This window comes from Rhea pennata, chromosome 28 (genome assembly GCF_028389875.1).
Source record: "Rhea pennata isolate bPtePen1 chromosome 28, bPtePen1.pri, whole genome shotgun sequence".
NCBI lineage: Eukaryota > Metazoa > Chordata > Aves > Rheiformes > Rheidae > Rhea > Rhea pennata.
In genome coordinates, this window is record NC_084690.1 from 3265573 (window position 1) to 3292410 (window position 26838).

The window sequence follows — 26838 nt, forward strand, 5'->3', positions numbered from 1 at the left end:
GCGGCAGGAGGACGGGCAGAGGCGGGGAGCGGGCCCCGGTGCGTGCAGCCCCGGCCCCGACCATGCTGCCCACCCCCTTCTCCGTCAAGGACATCCTCAGCCTGGAGCGGCCGGGCCCCGACGGGGGGCTCCGCGCCGCCGCCGGCCCCGCCGCCGCCGTCGGGGATGTGCGGGGCGGTGCGGAGCGGCGCGGAGCGGCGCGGAGCCGCCGCGGGGACGAAGAGCCGCAGCCGCGTAAGTGACCGGGGAGGGGCAGGGAGCGGCCCCGGCCCGGCAGAGCCCGCGCCGCCGTCCGGGCCGCCGCCGCTCGCCCCTCGGCGCCCGCGGGCAGCAGCCCGCGCCGGGTCCCGCCCGCGGCCGCGGAGTTTATTTCCCCGCTGTCGCGAGGGGAAATGTCGATTTTTGCCCCTCCGGACTTTTCTCCTTTTCCCCTTATTTTTGTTTTTCTTTCCGGGGCGGTGTTTTGCTGGGGGCATTTCAGCCCCGGCCGTCCAGCGCGGAGCAGCGGCCGCATCTCTCCGGGGCGGCGCGGGCAGCGGCCCCGGCCGGCCCCGCACCTGCCCGCTGCCCCGCGGCACCGCCAGACCCTCCCGTAAAATTTACTGCTCGCTGCTAGCGATGAGCCGGGCGGGCGGGGCGGGCGCCCGCCGCCGCTTTGGGTGCCCTAAACCCGAATTCGATGCTCCGCAAACTGCGGCGGCCGCGCCGGGAGCCACCGCGCCCGCGGAAGCGCCGCGGTCCCGCCGGTGCCGCGCAGCGCAGCGCCGCGGGGCGACGGGCGAGACGCTCCGGGCCCGGGGCGCTGCCGTGGGGAGGCGCCGCGGAGCCCCCGGGCCGGGGGGGGGGGACAGGAGGCCGGGGGGGGTGGGGGCAGCTCGTTTGGGGCGCGGAACGAACCAAAACGCAAACGCGAACGGCTCTGCTCGCCGCCCCTGCGCTGCGCTGCCGGGGGGCTGCGGGGAGCCCCGCTGCGGGGCCGGGGCCGGGAGCTGCCGCAGGGGGCTCAAAGCGCCGCCGCGGCCCCCCGAGCGAGCGGGACGAGGCGTTGTATAACAGGCGCCAACAGGGGCCCGTTCCGCCCCAAAAGGAGCTTTCCTGAGTTGCCGTTAAGTGTCACAGCAGTGTGCATACGAAATTTGGGAAATCTCCCCCCCCTGCCCCGGCTGCGTTCCCAGCTGGATCCCTCCTTCAGCCCCGCGCCTTCCCCGGGGCCGGGCCGCGTCTCACCCGGCTTCGGGCTTTTCTCGCTGCAGGGAAGCGGCCGACGTCCCGCTGCAGCGCGGCGGGCGACGCCGACGCCGGCGGCTCTCCCAAGCAGCGGCGGCGGCGGCGAAGGCCCAGGGTTTTGTTTTCCCAAGCTCAAGTGTTTGAACTGGAAAGGCGCTTTAAGCAGCAGAAATACCTCTCCGCTCCGGAAAGGGAGCACCTGGCCGGTGCGCTGAAGCTCTCCTCCACGCAGGTGAAGATCTGGTTCCAGAACAGGCGCTACAAGAGCAAGAGGCAAAGGCAGGACAAGTCGCTGGAGCTGGCGGCCCGGCCGCTGCCGCCGCGCAGGGTGGCCGTGCCCGTGCTGGTGCGGGACGGCCGGCGCTGCCCGGGGGGCTCCGCGCCTTTCCCGGCCGCCTACGGCCTCGCCGCCACCGGCCCCTACGCCTCCTCCTACGGCGCCTATAGCCGCAGCCCCTACGGCGCTAGTTACGGCTACGCCGCGGTGCCCCCGGCGCCCGCCGGCGGAGGCTTCGGCGCGGCCCCCAGGCAGCCCCCGCGGCTGCAAGGCGCCGCGCCGGCGGGCGCCAGGGCGCGGTGAGCACCGGCGGAGCCGTCCCGCGCCGGCGGGTGTCCCGCGCGGGGCCGGCTTCGCCCGAGCTCGCCGGCCCCCGGGCTTTGCTCCGTCGCGCAGCCGCGGGGAAAGGCGCGAGCCGCTCTGCCGCCGGGACGCCGGAGCCCCCGTGGCCCCGCTTTCCTGGTGCACGGCGGCTCCCCGCAGCGCCTGGAGTTCCTCTGTAACCCTCCGAGACACGTTTCTGATTTACATTTAATATCCTCTCAGCACCGGTTTTCACTTGTGTCTTTATTATTACTATTATTTACACTTTAAAAAAAAGAGCGGGGAGGCCGTGCGCTTTTCCTCGCTCATCGCTCCTCGCTTGCTGGATTGACTTTTCCCAGCCACAATTTGCCACAGAATCTGATCCAAAGCAAAAAGCGGAAATCCACCTCCACGCTAAACCGCAGTGCGGGAAGGGCCTCGCCGGCGCAAGGTTTAACCTGCGACAGCGAAACCCCCTCCGAACCAGGAGGGTTTCCAGGGAATCCATCTCCCCCCGCCTTTTTTTTTAAGGTTAAAGGAGGTTTGGCAGGAAACCCTCAAAACATAGATTAAAAATATGCCTTTTCCACATTTCCCCCCCCCCCCGAAAAGCCCCAAAAGCTGGGCCCACGTGCCGACAGCGACGGCCTGGCTCCGGGATGCTCCCGGGGGAGCGGGGGGTTCGCGGGGCCGGCCGGAGTGCCGCGGCGGGACGGGGATGGGGAAGGCGGCGGCGGCCCCGGCAGCGGGCGCAGGGCGTAGGCTCCCTCCGGGATCGCCAATCAGGCCCGGGAGGCTTGGCTGCCGGCCGTATAAACGCGGCGCCGGGCGGGCGGGCGGCCAGAGCCGCGAGGAAGAGGAGGAGGAGGAGGAAGAGGAGGAGGATGAGCAGCGCCGGGGCGCTGTCCCCGGGGGCCCCCGGCAGCGGCGAGGCGGCGGGCGGCCAGCGGCGCCCCGGCACGAGCCCCCCGCGGGGCCGGCAGGCCGTGCCCGTCCTCGCCAGGCCCCCGACGTCCTTCCTCATCCAAGACATCCTGCGCGACGGAGGCGCGCGGCGGGAGTCGGGGGCACCCGGGGGGCTCCAGCGCCGCCCGGCCCCCCACGGCGGCCGGGGCCCCACGGCAGCATCGCCGCCCCGCACAGGTAAGGGCTGCCCGCCGGGGTCTCCGCGCCCCGTGCACCTCGCCGGGGGGGGGGGGGGGGGGGACGTCGGCTGTCTGCCCGGAGCAGACGCAGGTGGGCGATTTAGCACCGAAGCCCGGAGCAAAGCCCCCGGGCAGGCGCAGGCGCCGCGGCGGTGCACGCGCGCCGGGAATGCCGCCCGCTACTCCTAGCTCAAACATCGTGTTCGCATCTTAAGAAAATATACTGAGAAATGAGTGAAGAAGAACTTGGCCTGTTCCCATAGCGGGCTGGGTAACCCACCAGGAGGAACTAACTGCCTGAGTAAATTGACTTAAGAAGTTTGTGCAGCCGCAGGTGACACTTCCCGGGGGGGGGGGGGGAAGGTGTCAGCTCGCAGTTTTGATCCCCAAAGACATCTTTCAGCCTGCGGTTTTTAGAGAAAAGAGCCCAGAGCTGGGAAACGCAGGTGACTCACCGGGCACCCAGCGAGCCGGGCGCGCTCGGCGCCTTTCGGGGTCGGGGTGGGGGGGGGCGCCCGCCTTCACACGCGATTGCCCCACGGCCGCATGCGAGGGGCTTTGCAGAGAAGCGCCCGGCGCCGCGGGCTCCGCGGCGACCCCCGAACCCCGAACGCGCCTCGCCGGACCCGGAGGCGCCGGCAAAGCCGCCCGGCCCGGCAGAGCGCCCCTCGCCGCGGCTTTTCCTCCTAAATATATGCTCTTATCTGTATGAAGAACCTAAGATATTAGGAGGAAAAAAGAACTTGAGCGCAGCGCTGCGCTAGGTAAGAGCTGCAGGGCAGCGTGAATATTTTGCATTCTTGAAAGGGGGGGGAAGTGGTTTGGGCAACTTCCAGAGGGTCACTCTCGCCGTCCGCCCCGCAGCCGCCGCCGCGGAGCCCCACGTGAGCGACTGCGAGAGCCCGCTGCAAGGCCCCCGCCGCCCGCCCCGGCCCCCGCAGCACCCGCAGCACCAGCAGCACCCGCAGCACCCGCAGCAGCACCAGCAGCACCAGCAGCAGCAGCAGCAGCAGAAGCGCTCGCGTGCCGCCTTCTCGCACAGCCAGGTCGTGGAGCTGGAGAGGAAATTCAGCCACCAGAAGTACCTGTCGGCCCCGGAGCGAGCCCACCTGGCCCGGCACCTGAAGCTCACCGAGACGCAGGTGAAGATCTGGTTCCAGAACCGCAGGTACAAGACCAAGCGGAAAGAGCTGGCGGCCGAGCTGCGCGGACTGGCCGAGGCGCCGGCGGCCCGGCCGCCCGCCGAGCCCGGCCGCCCCCGCGGCCCCTGCCTCTACACCCTGCGCGCCTGGAGCCCCTCCGCGTGGTAGCCCCGGAGCCCCCTCGGGGAGCCAATTTTTTTTTTTAAGCTACGTTGCTCTTTTCGTGCTCAATTTTTTTTTTGGGGGGGGGGGATGGGTAAGTGCTTGCGACCTGCTTTGCAGCGACGATCAGCATCTAGGTGCCCTGTGAGCCTCGCTCACCGCTAACAGTCCCGGGTTTAAAAAAAAAAAAAAAAAAGGAAAAGCACAAAAAATAAAAGCCTAGCGCGGCACGTCCGGCTGGCGGCAGCGAGCGAGGCCCAAACCGCGGGTCCAAGAACCGGTTCACTGAAAACTCTCCGAGCTGCGGCCGCCGGGCGCAAAAAAACCCCCCCAACCCGCAGAGCTTTTGCAAGCGACTCCGCAGCCGGGCGACGATTTGCACGAGCAAAGCGGGGAGCCCGTCGCCCTCGGAAGCGCCGGGGCCGGCGCGCGGGAACACGTGGCGTTTCCGAAGCAGGGAGAGGGCCGGGGCGAGCGGGCAGCAGCCGGCCCTTTGCCGGGGGGCTCCTCGCCCCCTCCTCGCCCGCAAGGACCCGCCGGCGTCTCCGGATAATGCAGCTCCCGGCCCCCTCCTCTCCGACCCTTTCCCCCGGCGTGGGCCGGCGCGGGAAGGAGCCGACGGTCGCGGGAAGGAGCCAACGGTCGCGGGCCGGCGCGGACGTTTCTATCCGCTTTGCGGACGGCTGCGGCGCAGTGAGATAACAGGTGAAGGTGGGGCCGGAAAAACCTTCCGCTCCGTGCGCTGCATCTTGCCATCCAAGGCAAACAGGCAGCTTAACGAGACGGCAAGAGGGAAAAGGTGAGATATTTGCCTTTATGTTCATTACCCTTTAAAGCAGAAATAATATTTGAAGAGAAACAAAAGAATCAGGCGAACGGGGCCGTAATCGTATGCGGCAAACAAACAGAGCCCAGATCCTGGATTAAACATAACGACTCGAGAGAGGACAAGCGGCGCGCGGGGGCCACGGTGAGCGCCCGAACGCCCCGTTTTGCACCCCCCAGCCCCGCTCCGGGGCAGGCAGCGGTTACAGTGAATAAGATGCATTTAAAAATACCCTCCGAGGATGTTGGCAAAATAATCTGTGGTGGTTCTAGAGGCACCATTAGTGTCAGTTAGGAAAAACAAATCCTTTGTGGAATGCACAACTTTTTTTTTTTTTTTTTTTTTTTTTTTTTAGGATAAATAAAAGCTTTGTTTCGTGAATGCCCCGTTGTGCTTCTCAGCCGCATGTTTTAGCGCTTTGCAGATAAGGACGGGCTCGCGCAGCACCTCCGCTCGATACGGCGCCTCTCCGAGCGCCCGCTGCTCGCTTACCCGGCGCCTGCTCCCCGTCCCGTCCCCCGCGCCGGCCGCTGCGGGGGCCTCGGGGCCCTCTCCAACCCCTCCCAGCAGCAGTACGACGTTTGGGGTTAAAAAGGTACATTTGAGATGTGCTTCCTGCCTATCAGGGTGCAGAAGCCCCGTGCCAAGGGCAGGGGGGAGCGCGCTGCCGCCGCATCCCGCCCGGGCGCTCGCTCCGCGACGCACAGCGAAGCACGCGGCGGCCAGAAGCGTTTTCCCAAGGACGAGCAGCACTTTATCTTCCGAGGGGCCCTGCGAGCCCGGCCGCCGGGCTGGGGACGTGCCGCTGCCTCCTCCTCCCGGGCACGCACCGGCGGTGCAAAACACGGAAAAGGGACGGGGCTTTTTTTATTTGCTGGGGTGGATCAAGGGGAAACAGCTCCCTGCTGCCACCCTTTCCCAGCCCAGGGAACGTGTGAGCAGCTAAAACCATGATAACTGTTACTAATTGCAGCCGAGATGCCCAGCCCCCAGGACCACACCATGCTCCCCAGCCCCGTGCCTCAGTTTCCCCATGCGCAAAGCAGGAAAATGCAGAGCTAGTAGCCCCAGCATGATTCCCCGACACTTCTGGATAAGGACAGCTTAAAAAAAATAACCCAAAGGAGCAGGAATTCCCTCTCTTCAGCACAGCAGCAAAGCAGGAGCCAGTGCCCAGCCCTTAGGGCAGGAGACGCGGTCTGCAAATGGCAGCTCCCGCAGCCCCGCTACAGCCCCCGCGGGGCCGTGGCTCCCTCCCCAAAGGGTTTTCTCCCTGGAGTGCCGTGCCGAAGGATTTCCGCGGCCGCCAGGGAAGGTGTGATCCCTGCGGAGAGGCGCCCGCCGGCGCGGGGCCCCACCGCCCATGCCACAGACCGAGCCTACAAGGCCAAAAATCGGAATACTTTTATTTCCTTGAGCTCCAGCGTTACCACTGTAGCAGCATTTCACAAATGAACTTCTGCATTGTTAAATATACATTTAAGAAAACACATCAAATTCCAAGGCAGGCAAAAAAAATAAAATAAATGAAGCACTGCAGACACCTTGACTCACCCTCCCCTTAAATACATGTGCGTTTGTGGCAGACGAAGCAGCAGTACATGTTTCACATACCAGGTCAGGATAAACTTCAGACTCGCAGCAAAACTGAAACCAGGCGAGCGACAGCTTGGTGAGGGGGCTTCAACCTGCAGCTCCAGCCTCGAGGGCAGCAGCGTGCAAGTTAGAACAGGTAAAATCTCCGCAATTGCTGGATGCATCGAGCGAGCTCCCGGGAAACCCGGCTGCTCCCCCCGCAGGCTCTGCCCTCATCGGACCCGCAGCTTCGCCTCCCAGCTGCTCCAAACGGGAGATTTTTTCTCCCAGAAGAGCTGGGACGAAGCCAGACGAGCTAAAGCTAAGCAGTCAGCGGGAGCGGGTCCCGAGTTACCCCGCAGTCCGCCCGTTGGCATTAAAGTGACCCAAGGTTTTCATCCAAGTGTTTGCGCCCATCTCAGACGGAAATACTTTGTGCAGTTCTGCTTCCTGCTAGTGACACTCCAAAGTCAATAGGAAAGGACATCCCGGTCCAGCAGAGCTCCCAGAGATCCCCAGCCTTGAGGTGACATGTCTCGCACTTGAAGGCAACATGACACAGCAAGAGACTCATTCAATCTAAGCAAAGAAAAAAAGGCATCAGGAGCCTTATTTCAAGTTAATCAGTGGCAGAGGGTAATTTTCCCACGGCACAGGCACCACCACCCCAAGAGGCACCGTCCGGCTGGGCTTCTCCAGCTCTCAGCGTCCTGAAATCCCTCGGATTTGTCATTATTTTCCCATGGCCCAAGTGGGTGGCTAAAGGATGCGCTTCAGCCCGGGTTTGGCACCCAGAGCCGCCCCCTCTCCACAGCCAGCGCCCGCGGAGAGGAACGGAGCCGATACCCTGCCAAAGCAGGCCTGATTTTGCCAAAAGCCACACCAAAAGCTCTGCTCCCCCACACACCTCGATGCACACCAGCTAGCCCCGAGCCAACTGGAGGCGCAGGGTTACTCCCGCGAGCAGGATCGGGGCCTTAGTAAAATTAAGTATGAATAAATTAAGAGAGGATAAAGCCTATTTAGCTATCACACACACACACACACCATAGAAAAGTGTACCTTTAAAAAGTGTTTGCAAAAAAAAAAAAAAAAATAGTCTGTAAAATCTACATTAAGAGTTTCCATGTAAAAAAGCAGAATTGATGGAGTTCCCCTCCCCAAAGGGACCAGGTGTTCTGGGTGCCCCACTTGACCTCCTACCTTCCCAAAGCAGGTGTTGCTCCCGCTCCTCCTGCCCATCCCCAGCGAGTCTCCAGGGGTTACCAAGTACCTTGACATCCACATGAGAAACCAGGCCACCACCTGGGGTCCAAATGCTGTATAATTAAAGCCAATCTGGCTATAAAAATAAATGCTCGTGTCTCCCTTACACATGGTGGAAGAATTTAGCCCTTTTTAAACAGCTCAGCACCTAGCTGTAATAGTATTTAAAAACAAACCAAATGCCTACATAGAAAAATAAAGGATAAACATTATCCATCTATTTTAAATTCATATAAAAGTAAGTTCTGTGACAGGATATTTTGCTTCTTTGCTGTAAAAAAACAGCCTAGGCTGTATAACCTAAGCCTTCTGGTGAGGAAGTAAACTACATCTTCAAAAGTATCAGAGAAAAATATCAGTTAGCAATTTCACTTCTCCAAAATAAAGTTATTAAATAGATATATCATTATAAGTCTTCATAAGCTATTTCATTGTTTAAGCAATAAGGGGAACACGTGACTGAGGACCACTTAAACCCTCCTTCCCCCAGAGGAGGGAAGTGGACTTCAGCTGTGAATCCACCCGAAACCCGGCACATTCCTTAAGAGACCCAGGGCTTGCTGGCCTGCACGCAGGCACGCACAGAGGGGACACGGCGGCTCGCGTTCGCTCCTGGAAAGTCCTTCAAAAGGATGTTCTTTTTTCCAACTTGTGCTTTGTGAGAAAGTACTTAAAGAACTCATACACTGACCACGCAATGGCTGTTGATGGCATCTGGTAAATGACTCGTGCCTGCACCCCTCTAAAATACCCCGAGATGCCCCCGAGCCGGTAGACAGTCTTGAAGGCGTTCACCATGCCCGAGAGGTGCCCGCTGATGTTCACCGAGCTTAAGGCCGTGTTCTCCTGAGTGTTGAGCAGGGTCTTGCAGACATCGAGAGGAGTGGTGGCCGCAGCAGCCACAGCCCCTGCAACGGCACCGGAGACGATGTGCGACCGAGGGTTATACTCCCGGCGAGGGTTGATTTGCTCCTGCATGAACTCATAGGTGATGAAGTGAATGGCCTGGAAGGGGACATTCATGGTGAGCTGGGTGGTGTAGCTGCGGTAGAATGCACCAAACCCTTCCGTCTTCTGCACTGTCCTTATACATGCCAGGACGGATTTGTAGGGGGAGTTGAACATCTGCATCCGCTGCTTCACCACTGGTCCAGGGGACAGTCGGAGGAGACGAACGCAGGGCAGGCGTCGCCGGGCAGCACAGAGAGGCGGGGAGACAAAAACACCCTGGTTAAGACACACCATACCGGTCATCACAGCAGACTGAACCTTGCCCCAAGCCATTTGAGCAGACCCGACATCCACAAGCGATCCCTTAAGCAAACTTGACATTTAAAAGATTTTTAAACATTGGACCTTTTTCCTTCAGAAAAAAACAAAATTGTACTCCAGCTCTGCGGTAGAATATACAGCAACGTAACTAGCTGCACTGGCTGCTATTCAGCCTTCAACTTCGGGTGCGTTTTACCACTACTCCTTTTTCTGCCGGGTTTTGCTTGTCCCGGACAGCCACGCCGCGGCTCCAGCAGCTGCTACGCGTGTCTGACTACCCGGCGGAGTTCAGTTTCCCTTTGGTAGTCCACAGAGCTTCAGAAAAACCACAACCGCTTCAGTACCGGCGCACCAGCAGAGGAGGAACAGCACCACGTGCTCTAGTAACCAAGCTGCAGGGAGATGCCAGGTGAGATCCCTCCTTGGAGGGCCACGCCATGCCGACGAGGGGAGTCTCACCAGCAACCCCACAGCCGGCCACGATGGCCGGTCAGCCCTGGGTGGAGTTTCTCCCTTTATGCTGGCCCCAAAGAGCTGCTTTAGCCTATCTGATCTCATCTAAAAAAAAAAAAAAAATGGGCCACGGGAGTCCCTGGAGCAAAGGCTTCTTCCTACAGTGCCGAGAGGCACCGAGGACCGCCCGGCTAGCAGGGTGCAGCGCTCCCCCTCCGCGGCACTTCCCGAGCAGCCCCGGGCGTTACCTTCAGCCGGATTCATTACTGCGTCGTGGAGCAGCGTGGCCACGCTCCCAGCTATACCTGCAAGACAGAAGAGCATCCTTCACAACGACGCTCAGAGACCATCGGTCAGGACTCGGCGCCGACGGCACCGGCAGCCCGCGCAGCGCCCGGGTCCCGCGGCCCCACGACGGCACTCGCTAACCAGGCGGCCTTCCCGCGCAGCGGAGCGGGGCCGGAGAGCTCCGACGGAAACCAGGGTCAGCGAGCCAGCGCGCTGCTAGGCGCTGCCCCAGCTCCGCGCCGGGCACGGCCGCTGTCCCCTGCGGCAGCCGCCACGGCTTCGCCTGCGCAAGGCTCCCCAGCTTAACGCAGCTTGCTTCGGCCTCCGAACCCAGAACTGCCTCAGCGCAGCTATAATTAGGCATTTTCATCCGTTTACTCAGGGTAGTTTAAAACGCTAATTGCCTAGATTCAGCAAACATCCAGCCAGCCACGGATGACTCTGCAGCTTGCACTAGGATGGGCCGCTCCAGCCACACCTTTGCCTTTGATGTAGGTTTTCATCGCAAATTCTCAGTTGCCCAAATGACTTTCGGTCATTTTTCCCATTAACACAGCACTTTAGTTTTCCCGCTGGTACTGAAAGCCTGTAGCTACTTGAAAGGCAAACATAGGAAGCACATTACTAGGAAAAAAAAAAAGCAAGCCAGAAAGATATCATACCCTTAAACTCAGTTGGTTGGGTCAAGTCAAGTCACTGTCATTGCAGATTCCTACTGTCACACCACAGACCAAGAAGTGTCTTTTGCACAACCCACTTTTATAACAAGTCTGGCTGTCCAGTTAAAGGGCTTCTGCTATTACAGCATCTAAAAGCAAAAGCCTTCTTGGTAGAAGCAAAATCTTTAAGGAAAGCATGCAAGTGCATAGAGGATGCAGTGCACTTCACCACGCTGGAGCTCCAAGGGAGTCATCTTGAACAAGGAGAGCCTGTACTTCAAACCTCAGGAGGAGAGATTCAAACGGTACCTTCAAGTGTAAAGTCAGAAACAGCTCGTGACTACATCCCACACACCTCTTGTCCAGCGTACTGCTTCACCCACTAGAATAATTTGACATCACAGATTCAGTGCAGAAGTCTGGATTAGACTAAGGTCTTGGAAGATGCCATCACGGGTTTAAGGCTTTTCTACTCTGATGCTGACAGCCAGTCCTGCCACATGTGACCTTCTGGGTAGCTTACCACGCAGCAGCCTCAGACAGCTGGCTAGCACTGGGCAGAAACTGCCCCAGCACCTGCTCGTGCAAGACAGCCACTGAGATTCACAGTGCTCAGGGTGGTACATGTAACCACCGGATGGTAAGCAGCTCCCATGCCTTCCTCCACAGGACAGAAAAAATCCACTTGAAGCAAAAATATACTTCAGGAGAAGTTGCTTCAGAGCCCCTCTGCATGGCACGTGACAGCTCTGACTTGTTGTTTAGATACTATGGCAGCAAAGATCTCCCATACCAGCTCAACACCCTCTAGAAAACAGATTTACCAAGTGCTCAGGAGTCCTAAGACGGGACACAGGTTTGAGGAGCGTGGTGACCGGCATAAGCACTGAACTAGAGGGCAGGTGCCACACTTGCGTACCTGACTTCCCCCTGCCTTTCCAGGGCCCCCATAGCGGGGAGCGAGGCCTGCAAGCCAGGGCTACGCTCGCGTCTTGCATCCTCCTGCACGGATATTTACAGTGGCAGTCTGAAAGCAGGGTGCCTACGGCAGTTCTTCCAGGAGCAGAGCACAGTGAAGGATGGCAGACTAAGTGTATGAAGCAAGCAAGGGACAGGCTGTTAACTGCAAGCTTTTTTTGTGCAAAAAAAAATACCATTGGCCAAGTGGCTGTTTCCTCCATGCTGGATAGTATCACTTAGAGTCTTTTTCATTTTTTCGTAGCAGGCAAAGTACATTGCATGGGCAGGGCCAGCCCCCAGCATGGTGACATTAATCCCACGTAAAGGCCTCCAGAAACCCTCTGTAAGAACGATTTTCTTCAGTGCTTCGTACACACTCCTGTATTGGGCTTTGGGGTCCGGCTGCAAACTCTGCATCCTTGTCTGCAACAAAGCACACACAGGGAGAGGCCTTAGTTACTTGACTTGAACGAGCACGAGCCGCAGGACTTAAGAGCTGCGAGACTCCCAAAATCTAACACGTGCCTCCACCAGAGGGGTGAGGAATTAATTCCCAGAGCTCTAGTAGCACAGGAGCTATGGAGCCAGCCTCTTCAGACCATCGCTGTCCTAGAGATTCAAGCAAACTGCAGGTGAGGGCTCATCCACCAACACACTGGCAGCCCCGGAGAGATGCTGACAGCCAGCTTCCCCCTCTTCCTCGATGCCTTCCCTGCCAGACCAGCAGGATTAAGTGCACGCTTCCATTGCAACACCAAAACATGACCAGTCTGCTCAGACAAGCGCTCAGCGCAGAGGGAAGCACAAACCTCTGTTCTCGTTTGTGCATGGAAAGTACAGGGAATTAAGCTGATAAAGTTGTTCAAAAGACTGGGCGAAGAAACACAGTTAGGTGCTTAATTGGCTCTTGCTTACAACGCTCCGCTCCCTCTGTCTCAGCATGCTCCCACTGCAATCGCTCAGCTGCTCTTGGTACTTGGCCCGTGGGGTTAGCCTGCTCGATTGAGAAACGAGAAACAAGTTTCCTAGAAGCGCAAGCTAGGAAAGCGGGGTACCCGCAGCAACCTCTGCAGAGGGCACGGCAGGCGAGGGCCACCCCGCTGCGCGGCGCGGGAAGGGCCAGGCGGCAGCCTGGCAGGGCGCCCGCGGGGTGCCGCGCCGCCCTTCGCCCGCTCGACCCTCCCTGCTTCTGGCAACCGCAGCCCTCCGACTTCCCGAGCAAGGAGGTTCCAGCTGCATCCTGGTGTTCATTAGCCCTCAATGGACTTTTGCTCCATATATTCTTGAACTCGATTAAACTTCTCGCATCCGACACAAACTCACTGCCATCAGTTAACTACTCACTGGGTGAAAAAACAGTTTCAAGCTTCTGCGGGCTGATGCAAACTCCCACAGCAGAAATGCTCCATACTGCTGACACTAACCCGCAGGAGCAACGGGTGTTTTGCAAGGACCAGACCCCAGGGCTGGAAGAGACCCTGGCAGGGCTGCAGCCCCACGACCGTCCCAGCGAGGCCGAGCAAACGGAGAGCACCAAGATGCAGCGAGCATCACCCACTGCTGAGCAGCAAGCAGTCCTGCAGGAGGTCTGCGACAAGTCCACGTCACATCCTATCCCAGCAGAACTGGTCTGCAGAGATATTGCCAGTGACAGGCCCTTTGGTAGTATCCTCACGCCTTTAAATGCAGAAGGACCCCGGGAAAGTGTGTAGCCACAGGAGATGAGCACCTGGCAACCCATGCTAGTCTCCACCCAGTTAAATTCCTTTAAGCAGAAGCTTGAGAAATACAGTTAAAGAAAAGGTCAGTCCAAGCTTTGCAGGAAGGGAAGTCTTGCACTGAGTTAGCTGAGACTCTACTCCGTCACGGGAATAAAGCTTCCTCCAAATGATTTTTATAGTATATTGGTACCAGCGACTCCACTGGAGGTGGACCAGCTCATAAGCACAGCAGGTAAGCGCAAGAAGATAAGGAAGCCGACTGCTCCTGGGCCAACACAGCTTGTAAAGCGTGATGTTAGCACCGAAGATTTAAAGCCTTTTGCTTTCGTTACAAGCCAAGCGTTGCAGCCGGCACCAGGCCGGCTTCACCAGGGTGCGGACCGCACCTCGAGGGAGGCGGTTATTTTGAGCTCCCCCTCATTTAGCAGGCTTTAGCCCCGGACCCAGGAAGCGCCGGCGGATTGCTCGGACCTTCCCGCGCTAGCAGGTCCACGCTCCAGCGGCCCCGTCCTTGGACTCCCGGGCAGAGCAGCGCCGCTGCCCTGCACCTTGGCAGCGACCCAGCAGCGCTTTGGAAGGAGTGAGGGACTCGCATGCGCTGCTGCTTTCTCAGACGGGGACACAGCCCTTCGAGTTTATCAATTTACATAAGCAATTAGCCAGGAGGCAATACTACAGCTAAGCTTTCAGGCATGATTAAGCCAATAAAAATGTTTTGGGCTTGGGCACTAGATTCCACGAGCCACGCCAGTTCTCGGAAACGGAGGAGCCCTTGCACAGCGACCGCTCTGATACCCAGGGACTTTAACCCGACACAATAAAACCAAGCTGCTGCTTTGAGTAGTAAAGCAGTATGTGAGGCTAATTCAAACAAACTATTGTATTTGCAGCAAGTCTCCTAAAAATAGGACAAGTTAAATTTGCTAAGTCATTGCAATTGAGCAATTGGCTGAATTTACGACTTTAGGGGAAATCTAAGCATGGGTCACTAATGACAAGGCACTGCCCTAGCAGAGTGCAGCTTGCTGGAAGGATTCACCGGCTCCCTCGCCACACCACTTTTACCACTTTTTTCTTTAACCACAGTGCTGCCGTGTGCATCTGCAGCCAAGAAGCGCTGCCCCAAGGAGCCTGCAGCCTGGCCCGATGAGCAAGCCCAGCACATCACGCCCAAGGCCTGCAAACCAGCACTCGAGCCTGTGTTTGGAGAAAGCCAGCAGCAGACTCCAAGGCCACTTTCCCTCCGCGTTGAGGGGCTCAGATTAGAAACAGGGAATTTGGCCGCCTGGAGCAAAAGCTTCCTGTTCGGAGCGCAAAGCGTGCTGGAAATAGACCCCGAAGCTCAGAAAAGCCTTCCTCCGGCGGCAGCTGCAACGCTGAATTAGCCCGGGGCGTGTTTAAAGCTAGTTTTTGGGGCCGCTTCTGAGCTTTGGGTCAGCAGACAGGAGGGTTTTCCAACCTCTGCGCAGGTTTCCTTGCCTCCAAGCATCCCAGAGCAGGAGGATTTCGGGGCGGCGGGCGGGAGCTGCTGCAGGACGCCCTGCCACCAGCGGTGCCGGCGCGGATCGGGCCGGCGCGCGCGCGGGAAGCCGTCGAAGCCAGGGCAGTTTAAGCAGGCTCCAGCTCCTCCGAAGGGTGCCCAGGGAGGCGCCCCGGTAAGGCAGGGAGCTGGCGCTCTGTGCATCGCCCGACCCACTCCAGCGGGGTTCAAAACCTCGCGCTGTATCCCGGACAGGGCAGCTAAGCGTATTTGGCATTTACCTAGCTGACGCGAGCTGCAGTTTGCATCACTCACCCCACAGCCAAATCCACGGGCTCACGCCTCCCATCAAAGCCGCGGACGCAAACCGGCCGAACAGCCCCGGGAGCAGACGTAAAGAGCTCGCGCGTGGCTTTTGACACCTACCTGAAGTCAGCAAACTCCTTCAGGAGCCTCCGGCTCCCAGGGGCCACGGACAGGCCGCAGCACTGACAGCGCAGCAGTGCCAGACCACCGGGCTGCAAGCTGCACCGTTGCTAAAAGCAGCAACGCGCTGCAGATACGTAGAAGCATTTTGTTTTTCAGGCATTAGCAACAACGCAGGATAAGTCATTTTCTATCTAGAAGTGCTTTGTTGACGAGCGACATCTTCAGCTTGCTGTATCCCAGCAGAGCGTCACTAACCTGGCGTGCAGGCTCTCACAGTTAATCCTGTACATTGACAACAGGAAAATGCACCGGTCTCTTCCTGCGACCAACACGAGAGCAGACACCAAGAAACACCCCGTGCTTTACCAGGACGCAAGCCGGAGAGTCAGTTTACTGCAACGACCGTGTCCGATCTTAGCGGCTGGAGAAGGCGGACGAGAGGAGACCCCAGAGATGCAGCGTGGTGATGCTCACACCACAACGGTTTTCACCGTCCCGGTCTGCTTTCAGCACGCGCGTTCCGGGCGGATAACCCGGGAGCGAAGCTCCCGCTAGGCGCTTCCGAGTACGCCGTCGCACGAGAGCCGACGCACGGCTCGGCTCATCTCCCCGGCGCAGTTACGCCCCAAACGAGGCAGACGTGAACGTTTGCAAGGGGGCACCTCCAGCCTCGCTGGACACGAGTAGCTCACCGCTGTCAGCTGCAGACCCCTTCTCCTACCTTACGTTCTCTCCAGCACCCTGACGCTCAATCCGGTTTATGCCTCTGCACTGGCGACTTAAGTGACATATAGACAGTTCCGAGCACTCAGGTTTAAGCACTTAATTAGCCTCCTGGTGGCTCCTACAGCTCCATCAGTGCCACTCCGCTCGAGTGCTTTACACGCACGGCACGCACGCCTCTGCCTAGCTGCAAGCAAGCACGGGCAAGGAGCAACGGCTCCCACCACGGAGCCCGGGCAGCGGCAGCAGCCGCCGTCCGAGGGCGCCCAGCGCCGTGACCGCCCGCCGTCCTGCCCCGGCTGCACGCACGGACCATGTTTTACCACCCTCGCTGGAGCCACCAACACGGTCACCTCATCCCTCCCCAAAAGCCTCATCATAGCTCTCCATCCTCCCTTCCTGCCTCCCCTTCTTGCGACAGGGATGCAGCAGGCGGGATGTTTCATCTCCTTCCCCCCAGTGGCTCCCATTACAACCCAGTACCAAACCTCTCCTACCAGTAAAGCAGCAGAGGCTGCTGGAGAACAGCTCCGGTGCAAGCACGTTTACCGACGGCCCCTGAACGGCGTAAGCCAAAGGAGCAGCAGCAGACTCCAGAGCAGCCCTCCAGAAGATCCCTCCCGCAGCATCGCAGCGAGAAGTCCTTGACATGCTGATTCCTAAAATTAATCTGACAAGCAATCAGGCTTGCCAGGACAGCTGTGTTTTCAGCAGCTACAAAACAAAACAAGCCTAAGCGGTACGAGAAAGCGGCAACACGCCGTCAGCACACGTCTACAAACCTGCCGGTCAAACCCGTCTCCTCATGCACCCACGGCGGGCAAGAAGGGGCAGCACACAGCCCAGCCTGCCGCCGTAGAGGGGTCTGTCTTTATCCTTAGAAGCAAAGTGATGGGAAGGAAAAGACACACCAAGCAACTCAGCCATCACAAGCCTGCAACCAAAGCTGTAGGTGGTCTCCAACGCGTTTCCTCCTGCAACGACACTGCTGCAGGAGATTTATGGACTGCCAGCACCAGGAACCGAGCGGGGAAATCGCAGCCCAGGCTGCACGCACTGCAAACTTACACCCTCGCCCCCATCACACCGCCCAGGCACCGCCGCCGTGCCCCGGCTCTGGAGAGCTGCAAGGCCGCATCATCTGCGACGCTTCGGAGGGCTACGGGGCTGTGAACTGCTCGCCTTGACTCACCGCTCGCTCCCGCAGCCGCCCGTAATAGGAAACCGTCATCGCAGCCGGCTCTGCCCCAGCTGCTTCCCCGCACTGAGGAATTGGGTAAGCAAACAATTCCCCAAATTGCAATGTTTTCGGTTTCTCTTTGGGAGGAAATGACTTGCTGGAACCAAAGCATGTTTCCTTTAAGCAGCAATCTAAGGGGCCGGGGGGGGGCCTGAAACGCCGCTTTCTGCGGCGTCCGCAGAAAACCTGCCGTCTCCACCGGCTCCGCTCAGCCGCGGCTCGCTCCAGGAAATACTGCCCAGAGGGTCAGACCAGCCCAGCCAGGCAAGGGGAGAAGCTTGCTTCTCTTCTGCGGGAGAAAAGGGGCGGATTTCCCGCAATAAAGCGAAAGATTGCTGCAGCGACAAGCATAATCAGCGGGTCATTACCGACGTTGCAGAAGAGCCCTTTTGGGGTCGGTTCTCGCCACTTTTTGCTCGTAGAACAGCATTTGCGCCACAGAACAGGCACAAACACACAGCACGTACCCGTGCCTCGAGCGGGGCCCAAAACCTGCACGCTGCAGAGTATTCTGCCTCCGGCACAGCGAGCGACCTGGGAAAAACCCACGGGAGCTTCCCAGGAGCGGGAATATTTATCCACCTCCGAGCAGTTCGAGGTAGCTGCTGCAGCGGGTTACGTTAAGCCTACGGCACCGGCGCGTTTGGCGCCTCGACGCGAAGGCATTGCCTTTCCTCTCCTCTGCCTGCTCTTTCACCGAGTCCTGCATTAAAAGAGGAGAAATTAGAGCATCTGTTTTCAGCCTCTCGCGCGACCGGATCCCGGAGGATCCGTTTGCACCGGCAACGCCACGCGTGGGGCGTTTGGCTTTCCCCAGCGTTATTTTTTCCCGTGAACTCGGAGAGGCCACAAGAAGCCGGAGAAGGGAGAGGCGGGGGGGGAATTTCAAACCGACGGAGCCAACATCCTTTGCAGCGCGTTTCCGACCGCTTTGGCGACCCGCAAAGTTTTCCTCCGAGGTGCTGGGCACCTGCCGCCGCGGTGGCTGCTGCCAGCGAGCCCCGCGCCCCGCTGCCCCCCAACCGGAGCCCCCCCCCGCTTCCCCGCGCCTGCCCCACACCAAACGCACACCGCCTTCGGCCAGCGCAGCCAGGCGCTCCGGGGGGATGGGGATGCACAGGCGCGGGTGCCGGGAAATCGGGGGCTGTTTTGCACCAGCTCACTGCCTCGAGGGGGGGGATGCAGCATGGCCTGGACCCCCCCTGGTACAGGGGCCCCCATACACGCTCATGCCCCAATGCACCCCACAAGCACAACTACTCCCTCCTTGCACGACCCCAGCACAATTCCTGCCTGAACCCCAATGCCCCCCCAGCACAGTAACCTCCCCCCGCACCCCAATGTGCCCCCCAGCACAGTTTCCTCCCTTGCCCCCCTAAGTGCCTTCCCAGGGCAACGCCACCCCCCAAAACACTTTACTCCTCCTTGCACCCCCAGGCACCCCAATAACCCCCCTAAATCCATTACTTACATCCTCGTGTATGCTCCCCCTGTCCCGGTGCACCGCCGGGACCCCCGTGCACGGGCCGCCCCCGCTCCCCCCCGTCCCGGTGCACCGCCGGGACCCCCGTGCACGGGCCGACCCCGCTCCCCCCCGTCCCGGTGCACCGCCGGGACCCCCGTGCACGGGCCGACCCCGCTCCCCCCCGTCCCGGTGCACCGCCGGGACCCCCGTGCACGGGCCGACCCCGCTCCCCCCCGTCCCGGTGCACCGCCGGGACCCCCGTGCACGGGCCGACCCCGCTCCCCCCCGTCCCGGTGCACCGCCGGGACCCCCGTGCACGGGCCGACCCCGCTCCCCCCCGTCCCGGTGCACCGCCGGGACCCCCGTGCACGGGCCGACCCCGCTCCCCCCCGTCCCGTCCCGGTGCACCGCCGGGACCCCCCGTGCACGGGCCGACCCCGCTCCCCCCCGTCCCGTCCCGGTGCACCGCCGGGACCCCCGTGCACGGGCCGACCCCGCTCCCCCCCGTCCCGTCCCGGTGCACCGCCGGGACCCCCGTGCACGGGCCGACCCCGCTCCCCCCCGTCCCGTCCCGGTGCACCGCCGGGACCCCCGTGCACGGGCCGACCCCGCTCCCCCCCGTCCCGGTGCACCGCCGGGACCCCCGTGCACGGGCCGCCCCCGCTCCCCCCCGTCCCGGTGCACCGCCGGGACCCCCGTGCACGGGCCGACCCCGCTCCCCCCCGTCCCGGTGCACCGCCGGGACCCCCGTGCACGGGCCGACCCCGCTCCCCCCCGTCCCGGTGCACCGCCGGGACCCCCGTGCACGGGCCGACCCCGCTCCCCCCCGTCCCGGTGCACCGCCGGGACCCCCGTGCACGGGCCGCCCCCGCTCCCCCCCGTCCCGGTGCACCGCCGGGACCCCCGTGCACGGGCCGCCCCCGCTCCCCCCCGTCCCGGTGCACCGCCGGGACCCCCGTGCACGGGCCGACCCCGCTCCCCCCCGTCCCGTCCCGGTGCACCGCCGGGACCCCCGTGCACGGGCAGCCCCGGTGCACCGCCAAGACCCCCGTGCACGGGCCTCCCGCCCCCCCGCCCCGTCCCGGTGCAACGCCGGGACCCCCGTGCACGGGCCGCCCCCGCCCTCCGCCCCCCCCCCCGTCCCGGTGCACGCCGCCGGCAGGGCGGCCGCTGCCCCGTCCCCGCCGCGCACCTTGACCGAGTCCACCGGGTACATGACCGTGTGCTCCATGATGCCCGCCACCGCCCCGGCCAGCATGTGGGTGCCCAGCGAGGCGCCGCTCGGCAGGCTCTCGTAGTCCTCGCCGTCCATGGGCGGCCCCGGGGCGGCGGCAGCGGAGGGCGGAGAGGGGGGGCCGGGTCCCGGCGGCGCCGCCGCGCTGCCCCCGACTGCGCAGCTCAGCTCCATCCGCCCGGCGCGGCGGCGGCGGCGGCGGCGGCGGCGGCGGCGGCGGCGCGGGGAGGGGGCGGGGCTACCGGAGCCCGCGCACCGCCCCGGCCCCCGCTTTAAAGCCGCGCCCACGCCCCGCCCCCCGCCCCGCGACCCGCCAATGGCGGAGCCGCCGCCGCCGCCGCCGCCCGCCGGTTGGGCGGCCGCCCGCGCTCCCCGGGGGGCTCCGCGCGCTGACGTCACAGAAGGCCGGTGGAGGGGCGGAACGGAGGGAGGATTGGCAGGGCCCGCAGCAAATGGCGTGAGGAAGGGAGGGGGAGGAGGTGTCTGATTGGCTCTCCCGCGAGCGCGCGCCAGCCGTGTGCGGGCAGGGGGCAGCGTGCGGCGGCGCGCGCGCTCGTGCAAGCAGCAGCGCCGGGCACGGCGGGGGCGAGCGCCAAAGCCGTGTGCAGTGAGGCCATGGCCGGTGCGGGTGCGCGCCCCTCACCCCTCGTGCGAGCGCCTGTGCCTCCCACGAGTGTGCGCCAGTCGTGGCGGGTGGACGTGCGCACCCCTCATGGGAGCACCCATCGCGTGTGCAAGCGCGCACACTGGGAACAGTGGGCGCGTTCCTGCAGCATGGAAGGTGCACGGCCCTAGTGCAAGCACCCAGCCTTCACGCAAGAACTTCTTGTGCAAGCACGTGCTCTGTAAATGGCGAGTGGAAGCACGTGCCCCTGGTGCACGTGCACAGCCCTTGTGCAAGTGCCTGTCCCTCACACAAGTGCACACGGCTTATGTAAGCTTTGGTGCAACCCCACACGTGCACCAGAGCCAGATCTTCCAGGGCGCCCTGGGGCCAAGCTTGGCAGGAAGAGGAGGAAAGAGGAAGCCATGGGCATTAGATGAGCAAAGATGTGATTTTCCTGGAGAACTATGGGATCAGCTTAAACATCAGTGACCTGCATGAAGGGACAGAGTGCCTCCTCACGATCCCAAGCTGGGAGGAGTGGCCGATACACCTGAGGGCCGGGAGGAAGCAGCCCAGGGGAGGCCAGGCCACTGAGGACCTCCCGGGCGTCCGCACGCGTGGCTCCGCCGGCCGTAACCCCCGCTTGCAGCCTCCTCGGGGAGAGGACCGCGGCCGCCGCGTTTCCCTGCCCTCCTGCTTCTCCCCCCCCCGCCCCGTGCATTTTGCAACATGGATGATCGCTGTGAAATCCACCCGAACCAACGGTGTTCGCCAGCAGACCTCGAAGAGGTGCTGGCAAGTTGCTCTCGGTGCAGGAAAGCTGCAGCTCGGCCAGCACGGCCCCGGAGCCGCCGCGGCCGGAGAGGCTGGCACGGGGCAGCGCCTCCCCCCTGCCGCGGTCACGCTGCAAGGAGTTTGCGTTGGGAGCCGCTCGTTTGCACCGGGAACACGGTGCTCCTGGCAAAAAAAAAAAAAAAAAAAAATACCAGTAATGACGCTGCGTCGCATGGGCGACTCGCGGCCGCTTCATTTGCAGGCATCTGTGCCGCTGGGGCGGGAAAAAGCCTTCAAAGCCTCCGCGACCCACGGGCAACGCGTGGGGCCGGGGTGCGCGGAGCCCGTGCGTCAGCGCCGGCGCCTCGGGGCGGGAGCGGAGCCGATCCGCCGCGGAGCCGCCTGCGCTCTTCCCGCTCCGCGGGGCAGAGCCTCGCTGCAGCGCCGGGCACGTGGAAAGCGGAGCAAGCCTTCACCGCTCTTTCGTGTGGTGCCCCCCACTCGATCGCGACGGACTTGTTTTCTCCAAGGAGACTAACTAAACCGCGTGCTGCTCGCGGCTCCGGCTCGCCGCTGCCTTTGCAAGCCTCGAGGGCGTTTCAGCCCCGAAGAGCCGTACGCAGCAGACCACGCTCCCCTCTGGAGCCGCTCTGATCATTCATGTCTGCGAAACTAAACACAGCCATAAATCAAACACAGGCCTAAGAACTTCCTTTTCTTAAGGCAAAACTAGACTATACAAGGAAACGGCTGAATTAAAACTCCTCTAAGGAGAACGCTTTTCAGTATTGCCCCACGAAGTTTATCTAGATTTTCTACTCCATAAACAACAGCCAACACCAGCTAATCTCTTTCCGAGGCATTTGGCAAGGGCGCGAAGGGTGGGGGACCGGCAGTGCCGCCGAGCTCGGCAAGCCCCGGGGTACACGCCGCACGGCGGCTGCCCTCGGCTGAACGCGCCGCTTGCTCGCTCAAAAGCCCCCAAGATCCAGCTTGGCTCTGTCACCTCCAAAAAGCAGAAAGAGGTAAAACTATCCGTGCCCTTAAAAGCGCAGTCCAGCTTCAGGCTGCACAGAGGACACGGTGCGCCAACAAGTCGATGCAAAACACACGGCTGCAATCTGCACCCATATTGCATCACTGCAAATAACTAAATAAACCGGTGAATCAGACCACAGGTCTGATTTCTCCCTAGTACTTAGCACTAGTGCTTCTGCCACAGGACAGCTCTTACACAGCACAAATACAACACGCGGCCAGAGGTATATAGTGAGAAATGAGAAGCACGGAAACTTTATTCCTAAATATTTCGGACTCTCGAGTGAAGCGCTCCTGTCTTGTCTTCCGTAAGTCTCTGCCCGAGGAAGACGACTGCATCCTCCGGGAGTCCAAGGCAGCTGGCCGCTTAGGACGACTCGTCTTTGCTTATCGCGGTCCCCTGCCCTGGCAGGAGGCGCGGGATGCCGCAGCTGCACGCAGCCAGATAAGGCAGGAGTGTCTCGCTCAGGGGCGGGCACCTTCTGGGAACCGCAGAGATTGTGGTTTATCTACGAGATCCATTTTTTTTTTCCCACAACTCTGCAAGCTAACAGCTGTGCAACACCTTATTTTACAGGGGGTTTTATCCTCTTCACGACGTGCCAAGGGCTCTCGCCTTCGCACCGCCGTTATCTGGCTGCGGACAGCAGTGCTGCGGCGCGGAGAGGGGGCCTGGGCCCGCCACATCGAGTCGGGCAGCGAGGACGGGGAGGGCGACCACGCTGTAAAGCGATCCGCCCTCTAGGAGCGGGATGTCGCCTCGCAGCACGTTACGGGATGCTTTTTTCCCTCACGTGTTGCACTGGAGGTAATTCTGTTTCTCGCTGTGCAAAGGGAAAGGCACCTCGGTATGTCCAGGCGGTGCAAAGCGGCGCCTCAGACGAAGGAGCAGAGCGGATGTGTTGCATGCAGTTAAAGGCAGACGTTTGCAGCCTTACTATCCAGTGCAGCCAGACCGAACTCGCTGTTCAGTACTGATCTGCTCAGAAATCTCCAGAGCCTTTTCTCGCCGGCTTGAGAGCCAGATGAAAAACATTACCTTGAAAAAACAATGTTTTTCATCCAGGAGTTACCACTGATCGGGGTTACGAGTGCAGGGCGCACAAGACTTGCTGTGAAAAAGGGCTGGTTCCCCAGCACGGTTTGCGTTTTGTCCCTCACCATCACAGCGAGGCAGAACCTGGCAGGTGCCGTCCACAAGCAGCCACAGGAGCCTCTTCTCTGGTTCTCCAGGGAAAGGCTCACAGCCTTCAAAAACCATTTTGAACAGTGAGTCTGGACCAGACCATGCCATCTCACTCACCCAAACTGTCCCTGGGTATGTGCAAAAGCAGCAGGTTTCTTGGAGTTTCTAGACCCAAACCTGCCCTTCCAACTCACCCCTTTCTCGTGAAACTTTTAGCAAGGGCCCAAGTTTTCAGTGAGCGGAGACTCAGCAAGCTCAAACCCAAAGGAGACCGCCTCACCTCCCTCTCCCCCCTGCGTTTCCTCGGTGGAAGCAAACCTCTCCTCTTCCGTGTCTCTCCCGAGCCCTGCACTGTTGGCTTCAGATGAGGAGCTGGCAAAGGGTCGCTTCAACACCAACGGCTTCGTCAACTGGACGCCCACCGCGGTCCCCTCCTAGGAGCTGGCATACCCGGGTGCATTTCGCAGTCCTAGAGCCTGGAGCAGAGACGACGCTGGGAAGAGAAGGCCACACAAAAACATCAGTCGCTGGCGAGCTGATGTGTTCCAGTTATTTTTTTTTTTTTACTGTTGTATCACCAAATGCCATAAAAATAAGTAAACAATATTGTTTTGTCTTCGGAGTGGGCTGACCCACTTATTCAAACATCAGCGTAAGCCATTCCCTGTTTCTATGCCTTCCCTTAAGACACCTGGATGCCACTAACCTGATTAGTAATAGAAAATCAGCCACCCAGAACATTAATCCCTTCTCGGTATAAGCTCCGAGCGTATCTTTTTGCCTTGATTCACAACAGCAGCACTCCAGATTACCAAGGTATTAGTTTCATAGCCAGTGTATGTGCAGTAGGGTTGCAGGCTGCGTAAGAGATCAGCCACGCTGTAGTAGACCAGTGGAGGGACATTAGTTTGAATGCAAAGTAATTTAGAAAGAATTGAGCCCCGATGATGCTGTGGGGTTATTCTTATGCCAAAATAGCCGAAACGTGACAATGCACTTTCCGTCCCAGGAAGGCATCTCAGCACCGCAGCTCAGCCGCGGCTGTGCAGGCTCAGAACCGGCAGAATTCATGCAACCTCGGAGGTAAGCGAGGTGTGGGTGCGAGGAATGTGGCCTGTGGGTTTTATTTCAGTGCACACATAATCTGACCTAATTTACCACTGCCTAGCTCAATGGATTAATGTAACAGGGAGAGGCAATACAGAATGTATATAATTACGCCTGCCTTTTTGTACCACTTCCTGGACCAAATCTTTTCAATAACTTGCCTTTCTGGTTTGAAGCCCTCAGGAACAATGGGAAAGGTGCAGCCCTCTGACACGACGTTAGTGCTTTCGGGATTTACTCGTGGCACAAAGCAGAGGAGACGCTGCTAGGAAGACTCGCGCTGCGTTGGTTTGATTTTGGTGCAGCTCTCCTTTTAGTTTTGTTTATAATGCTTTGCAAAATTAGATCCAGAGGGAAGGGAGAAAAAAATCTGGCTTATTTTTCAGGCAACGTATTCAAAACTGGTGATTATCCTGCTCTGCCGTGGACTGCTTGCACAGCCTCGATCAGGTCTTTTAATTTTGATGTGCTCTAGTAACTCGTGTAAGCAAAGCTCGGCGTGACTGTGAGATCAGGAATATGAGAAGAACACTCTGCAAATGAGGTTAAAAAAAAGCATTTGGGCATCTCACACTCATGCTGCCCAACACCAGGTCTTGGCTATGTGCAAGGAGTGCTGGGCGATGTCCTCCGACCGGTCAGGCCGGACTGGACATTGGCACGCGTCCTTCTGGCTCAGGAGCCTACTTGGATCTGAAGCTCTCTGGAGCAAGAACAAGCTTTTGGTTCCCTGCGTGTTCAAGACTGGGTACAAAAGGGTCTCAGCCCGTGACTGGCACTCCTAGCCTGCCACCTTAATACAAACAAATGAAAAAAAATCAGTATTATTTACACTAGAGTGAGCAAAACCTGCCAGCAGGTATAGGGCAATGAGACTGTGGGGATCTCTCTGGCTTTGGAAGAGGGAGTTTTAATGCAAAAACACAAAAGTGCAAGAAGATAAGTTCAAACACAGAGCTCTGCGACGCAGTTCACCTCCGCCTCCTCCTATCAGATCCCCCTCACTGCACCACGAGCCAAAAAACTGCCTCCCTCGTTTCGATCAGTAAAGACACACACCGAGGCACCAGCTGCTCCTGTATCTGCTCCATCCCGCGGGCAGACACTTGGGAGGGTCCCGGCAGCGTCTGGGACGTGTTGCCCAGAGATAGGGGCCCAGGCACGCTGCAGGCACCTTGCTTGGGCGGTTGCTGCTAACCTGGTGTGTCTCCAGCTTCTTATTTGGAAACAGCACGTGCAGGAACGGAGCGGCGCGGGGCGGGCGCGGCGGCTCGGGGATGCGCTGGGATAACAAAATTGGCACCTGGCGCTTTGGTCAAGCTTCCCTTCAGTCCAAAAGGCGTTCGGACTGGGAACGGCAGCTTCGGTCAGCCGCGCGGCCAAAGCAGCGACCGAGCGCGCCGCCACCGAGAGCAGCAGCCAGCGGTGAAGGTTTTACTCCCACCGGTGATACTGTTGAGGATGCAATGAAGTATATTCATAGACAACTAATATTTTCTCTGTAGCTGCAAGGACCGTGCATCTGGAAATAATTAGCATTCACAAAAACAACTCGCTCACTCCTCCTAGGCCTCCATTTTGTGCCGCCTGCAGACTCTGGCAAATACGGTTTTATCAGCAGCTCTCGGTTTCTGCATATTCTTCAATATTGTTAATGTCTAATACAGCCACCCACCAACCTGCAAGAGCAGCTCAGGACAAACCCGGACCAGAGCTTGCTGCTGAAGCAGTCACCATGCTCTGTCCCAGCACACCAGCCCAAGGCTCGGCTTTGCAAGGGTTGAGGGCAGCACCTTTGTTTTTTCTAGCAGTCGATAACACGCTCCAACCTCCGTCTCTGTAGGTGATGGCAGCATCATGGACAGGCTGCTGTGAAGCTGTTCCCCTGCAAATTAGGAGTCACAGTAACTGTTTTTTTTAGCTCTGAACCAGAGGTAAAGCATGTGCAAAAGGAGAGCTGCCTCCTCCCAGGCAGTCGGATTTGCCAGGCGAGGAGGAGGACGCCAAGCCCGGCCCGCGTCCGGGCTTGGACGGGAACTCACAGGGCAGCTCGACTCGGAGCCGCTCGCCGCTGCGCGGATGGCGAAGGCTGGCAGGACGGGTGCCCAGGCAGCGCTATTCTGCCCCAAGGCCTCGCGTTTCTCCTGAAAACCAAGAGCAGCTCTAATAACTCCTTATCCCTAGAGGTCCCATCGTTATCTTTGCGTAATTTGCTCTCCATCAGCACCTGCTTTCTCGCCCAGGGCCGTGCCGGAGCCGGGCAGCACAGCGAGCAG

The 26838-nt window shown here is 60.1% G+C and overlaps 2 protein-coding genes across 10 annotated transcripts; one reads left to right on the forward strand and one right to left on the reverse strand.

The window, feature by feature from the left end:
• The first annotated feature begins 62 nt into the window (after positions 1-62).
• NKX2-6 (NK2 homeobox 6) lies at positions 63-1807 on the forward strand. Its single transcript, XM_062596662.1, has 2 exons — positions 63-234; positions 1254-1807. The coding sequence occupies exons 1-2, from the start codon at positions 63-65 to the stop codon at positions 1805-1807; spliced, it is 726 nt and encodes a 241-aa protein (XP_062452646.1).
• Positions 1808-6475: 4668 nt separating this feature from the next.
• Positions 6476-20032, reverse strand: SLC25A37 (solute carrier family 25 member 37). Of its 9 annotated transcripts, none has more exons than XR_009960922.1 (5): positions 19809-20032; positions 11753-11981; positions 9900-9956; positions 7864-9071; positions 6476-7239 (listed from the first exon to the last, which is right to left on the reverse strand). XR_009960922.1 is itself a non-coding variant. In XM_062596774.1 (5 exons), the coding sequence occupies exons 3-5, from the start codon at positions 11973-11975 to the stop codon at positions 8551-8553; spliced, it is 801 nt and encodes a 266-aa protein (XP_062452758.1). In that variant the 5' UTR covers positions 11976-11981; positions 17619-17854; positions 19809-19899; the 3' UTR covers positions 7479-8550. The 9 variants fall into 9 exon arrangements, 8 of the variants coding, with proteins under 8 accessions (XP_062452758.1, XP_062452757.1, XP_062452753.1 ...); XM_062596774.1 differs by lacking the exon at positions 6476-7239 and adding an exon at positions 17619-17854 and having other exon boundaries at positions 7479-9071; positions 19809-19899; XM_062596773.1 differs by lacking the exons at positions 6476-7239; positions 19809-20032 and adding exons at positions 12084-12552; positions 16409-16560 and having other exon boundaries at positions 7479-9071.
• Between the last annotated feature and the right edge of the window lie 6806 nt (positions 20033-26838).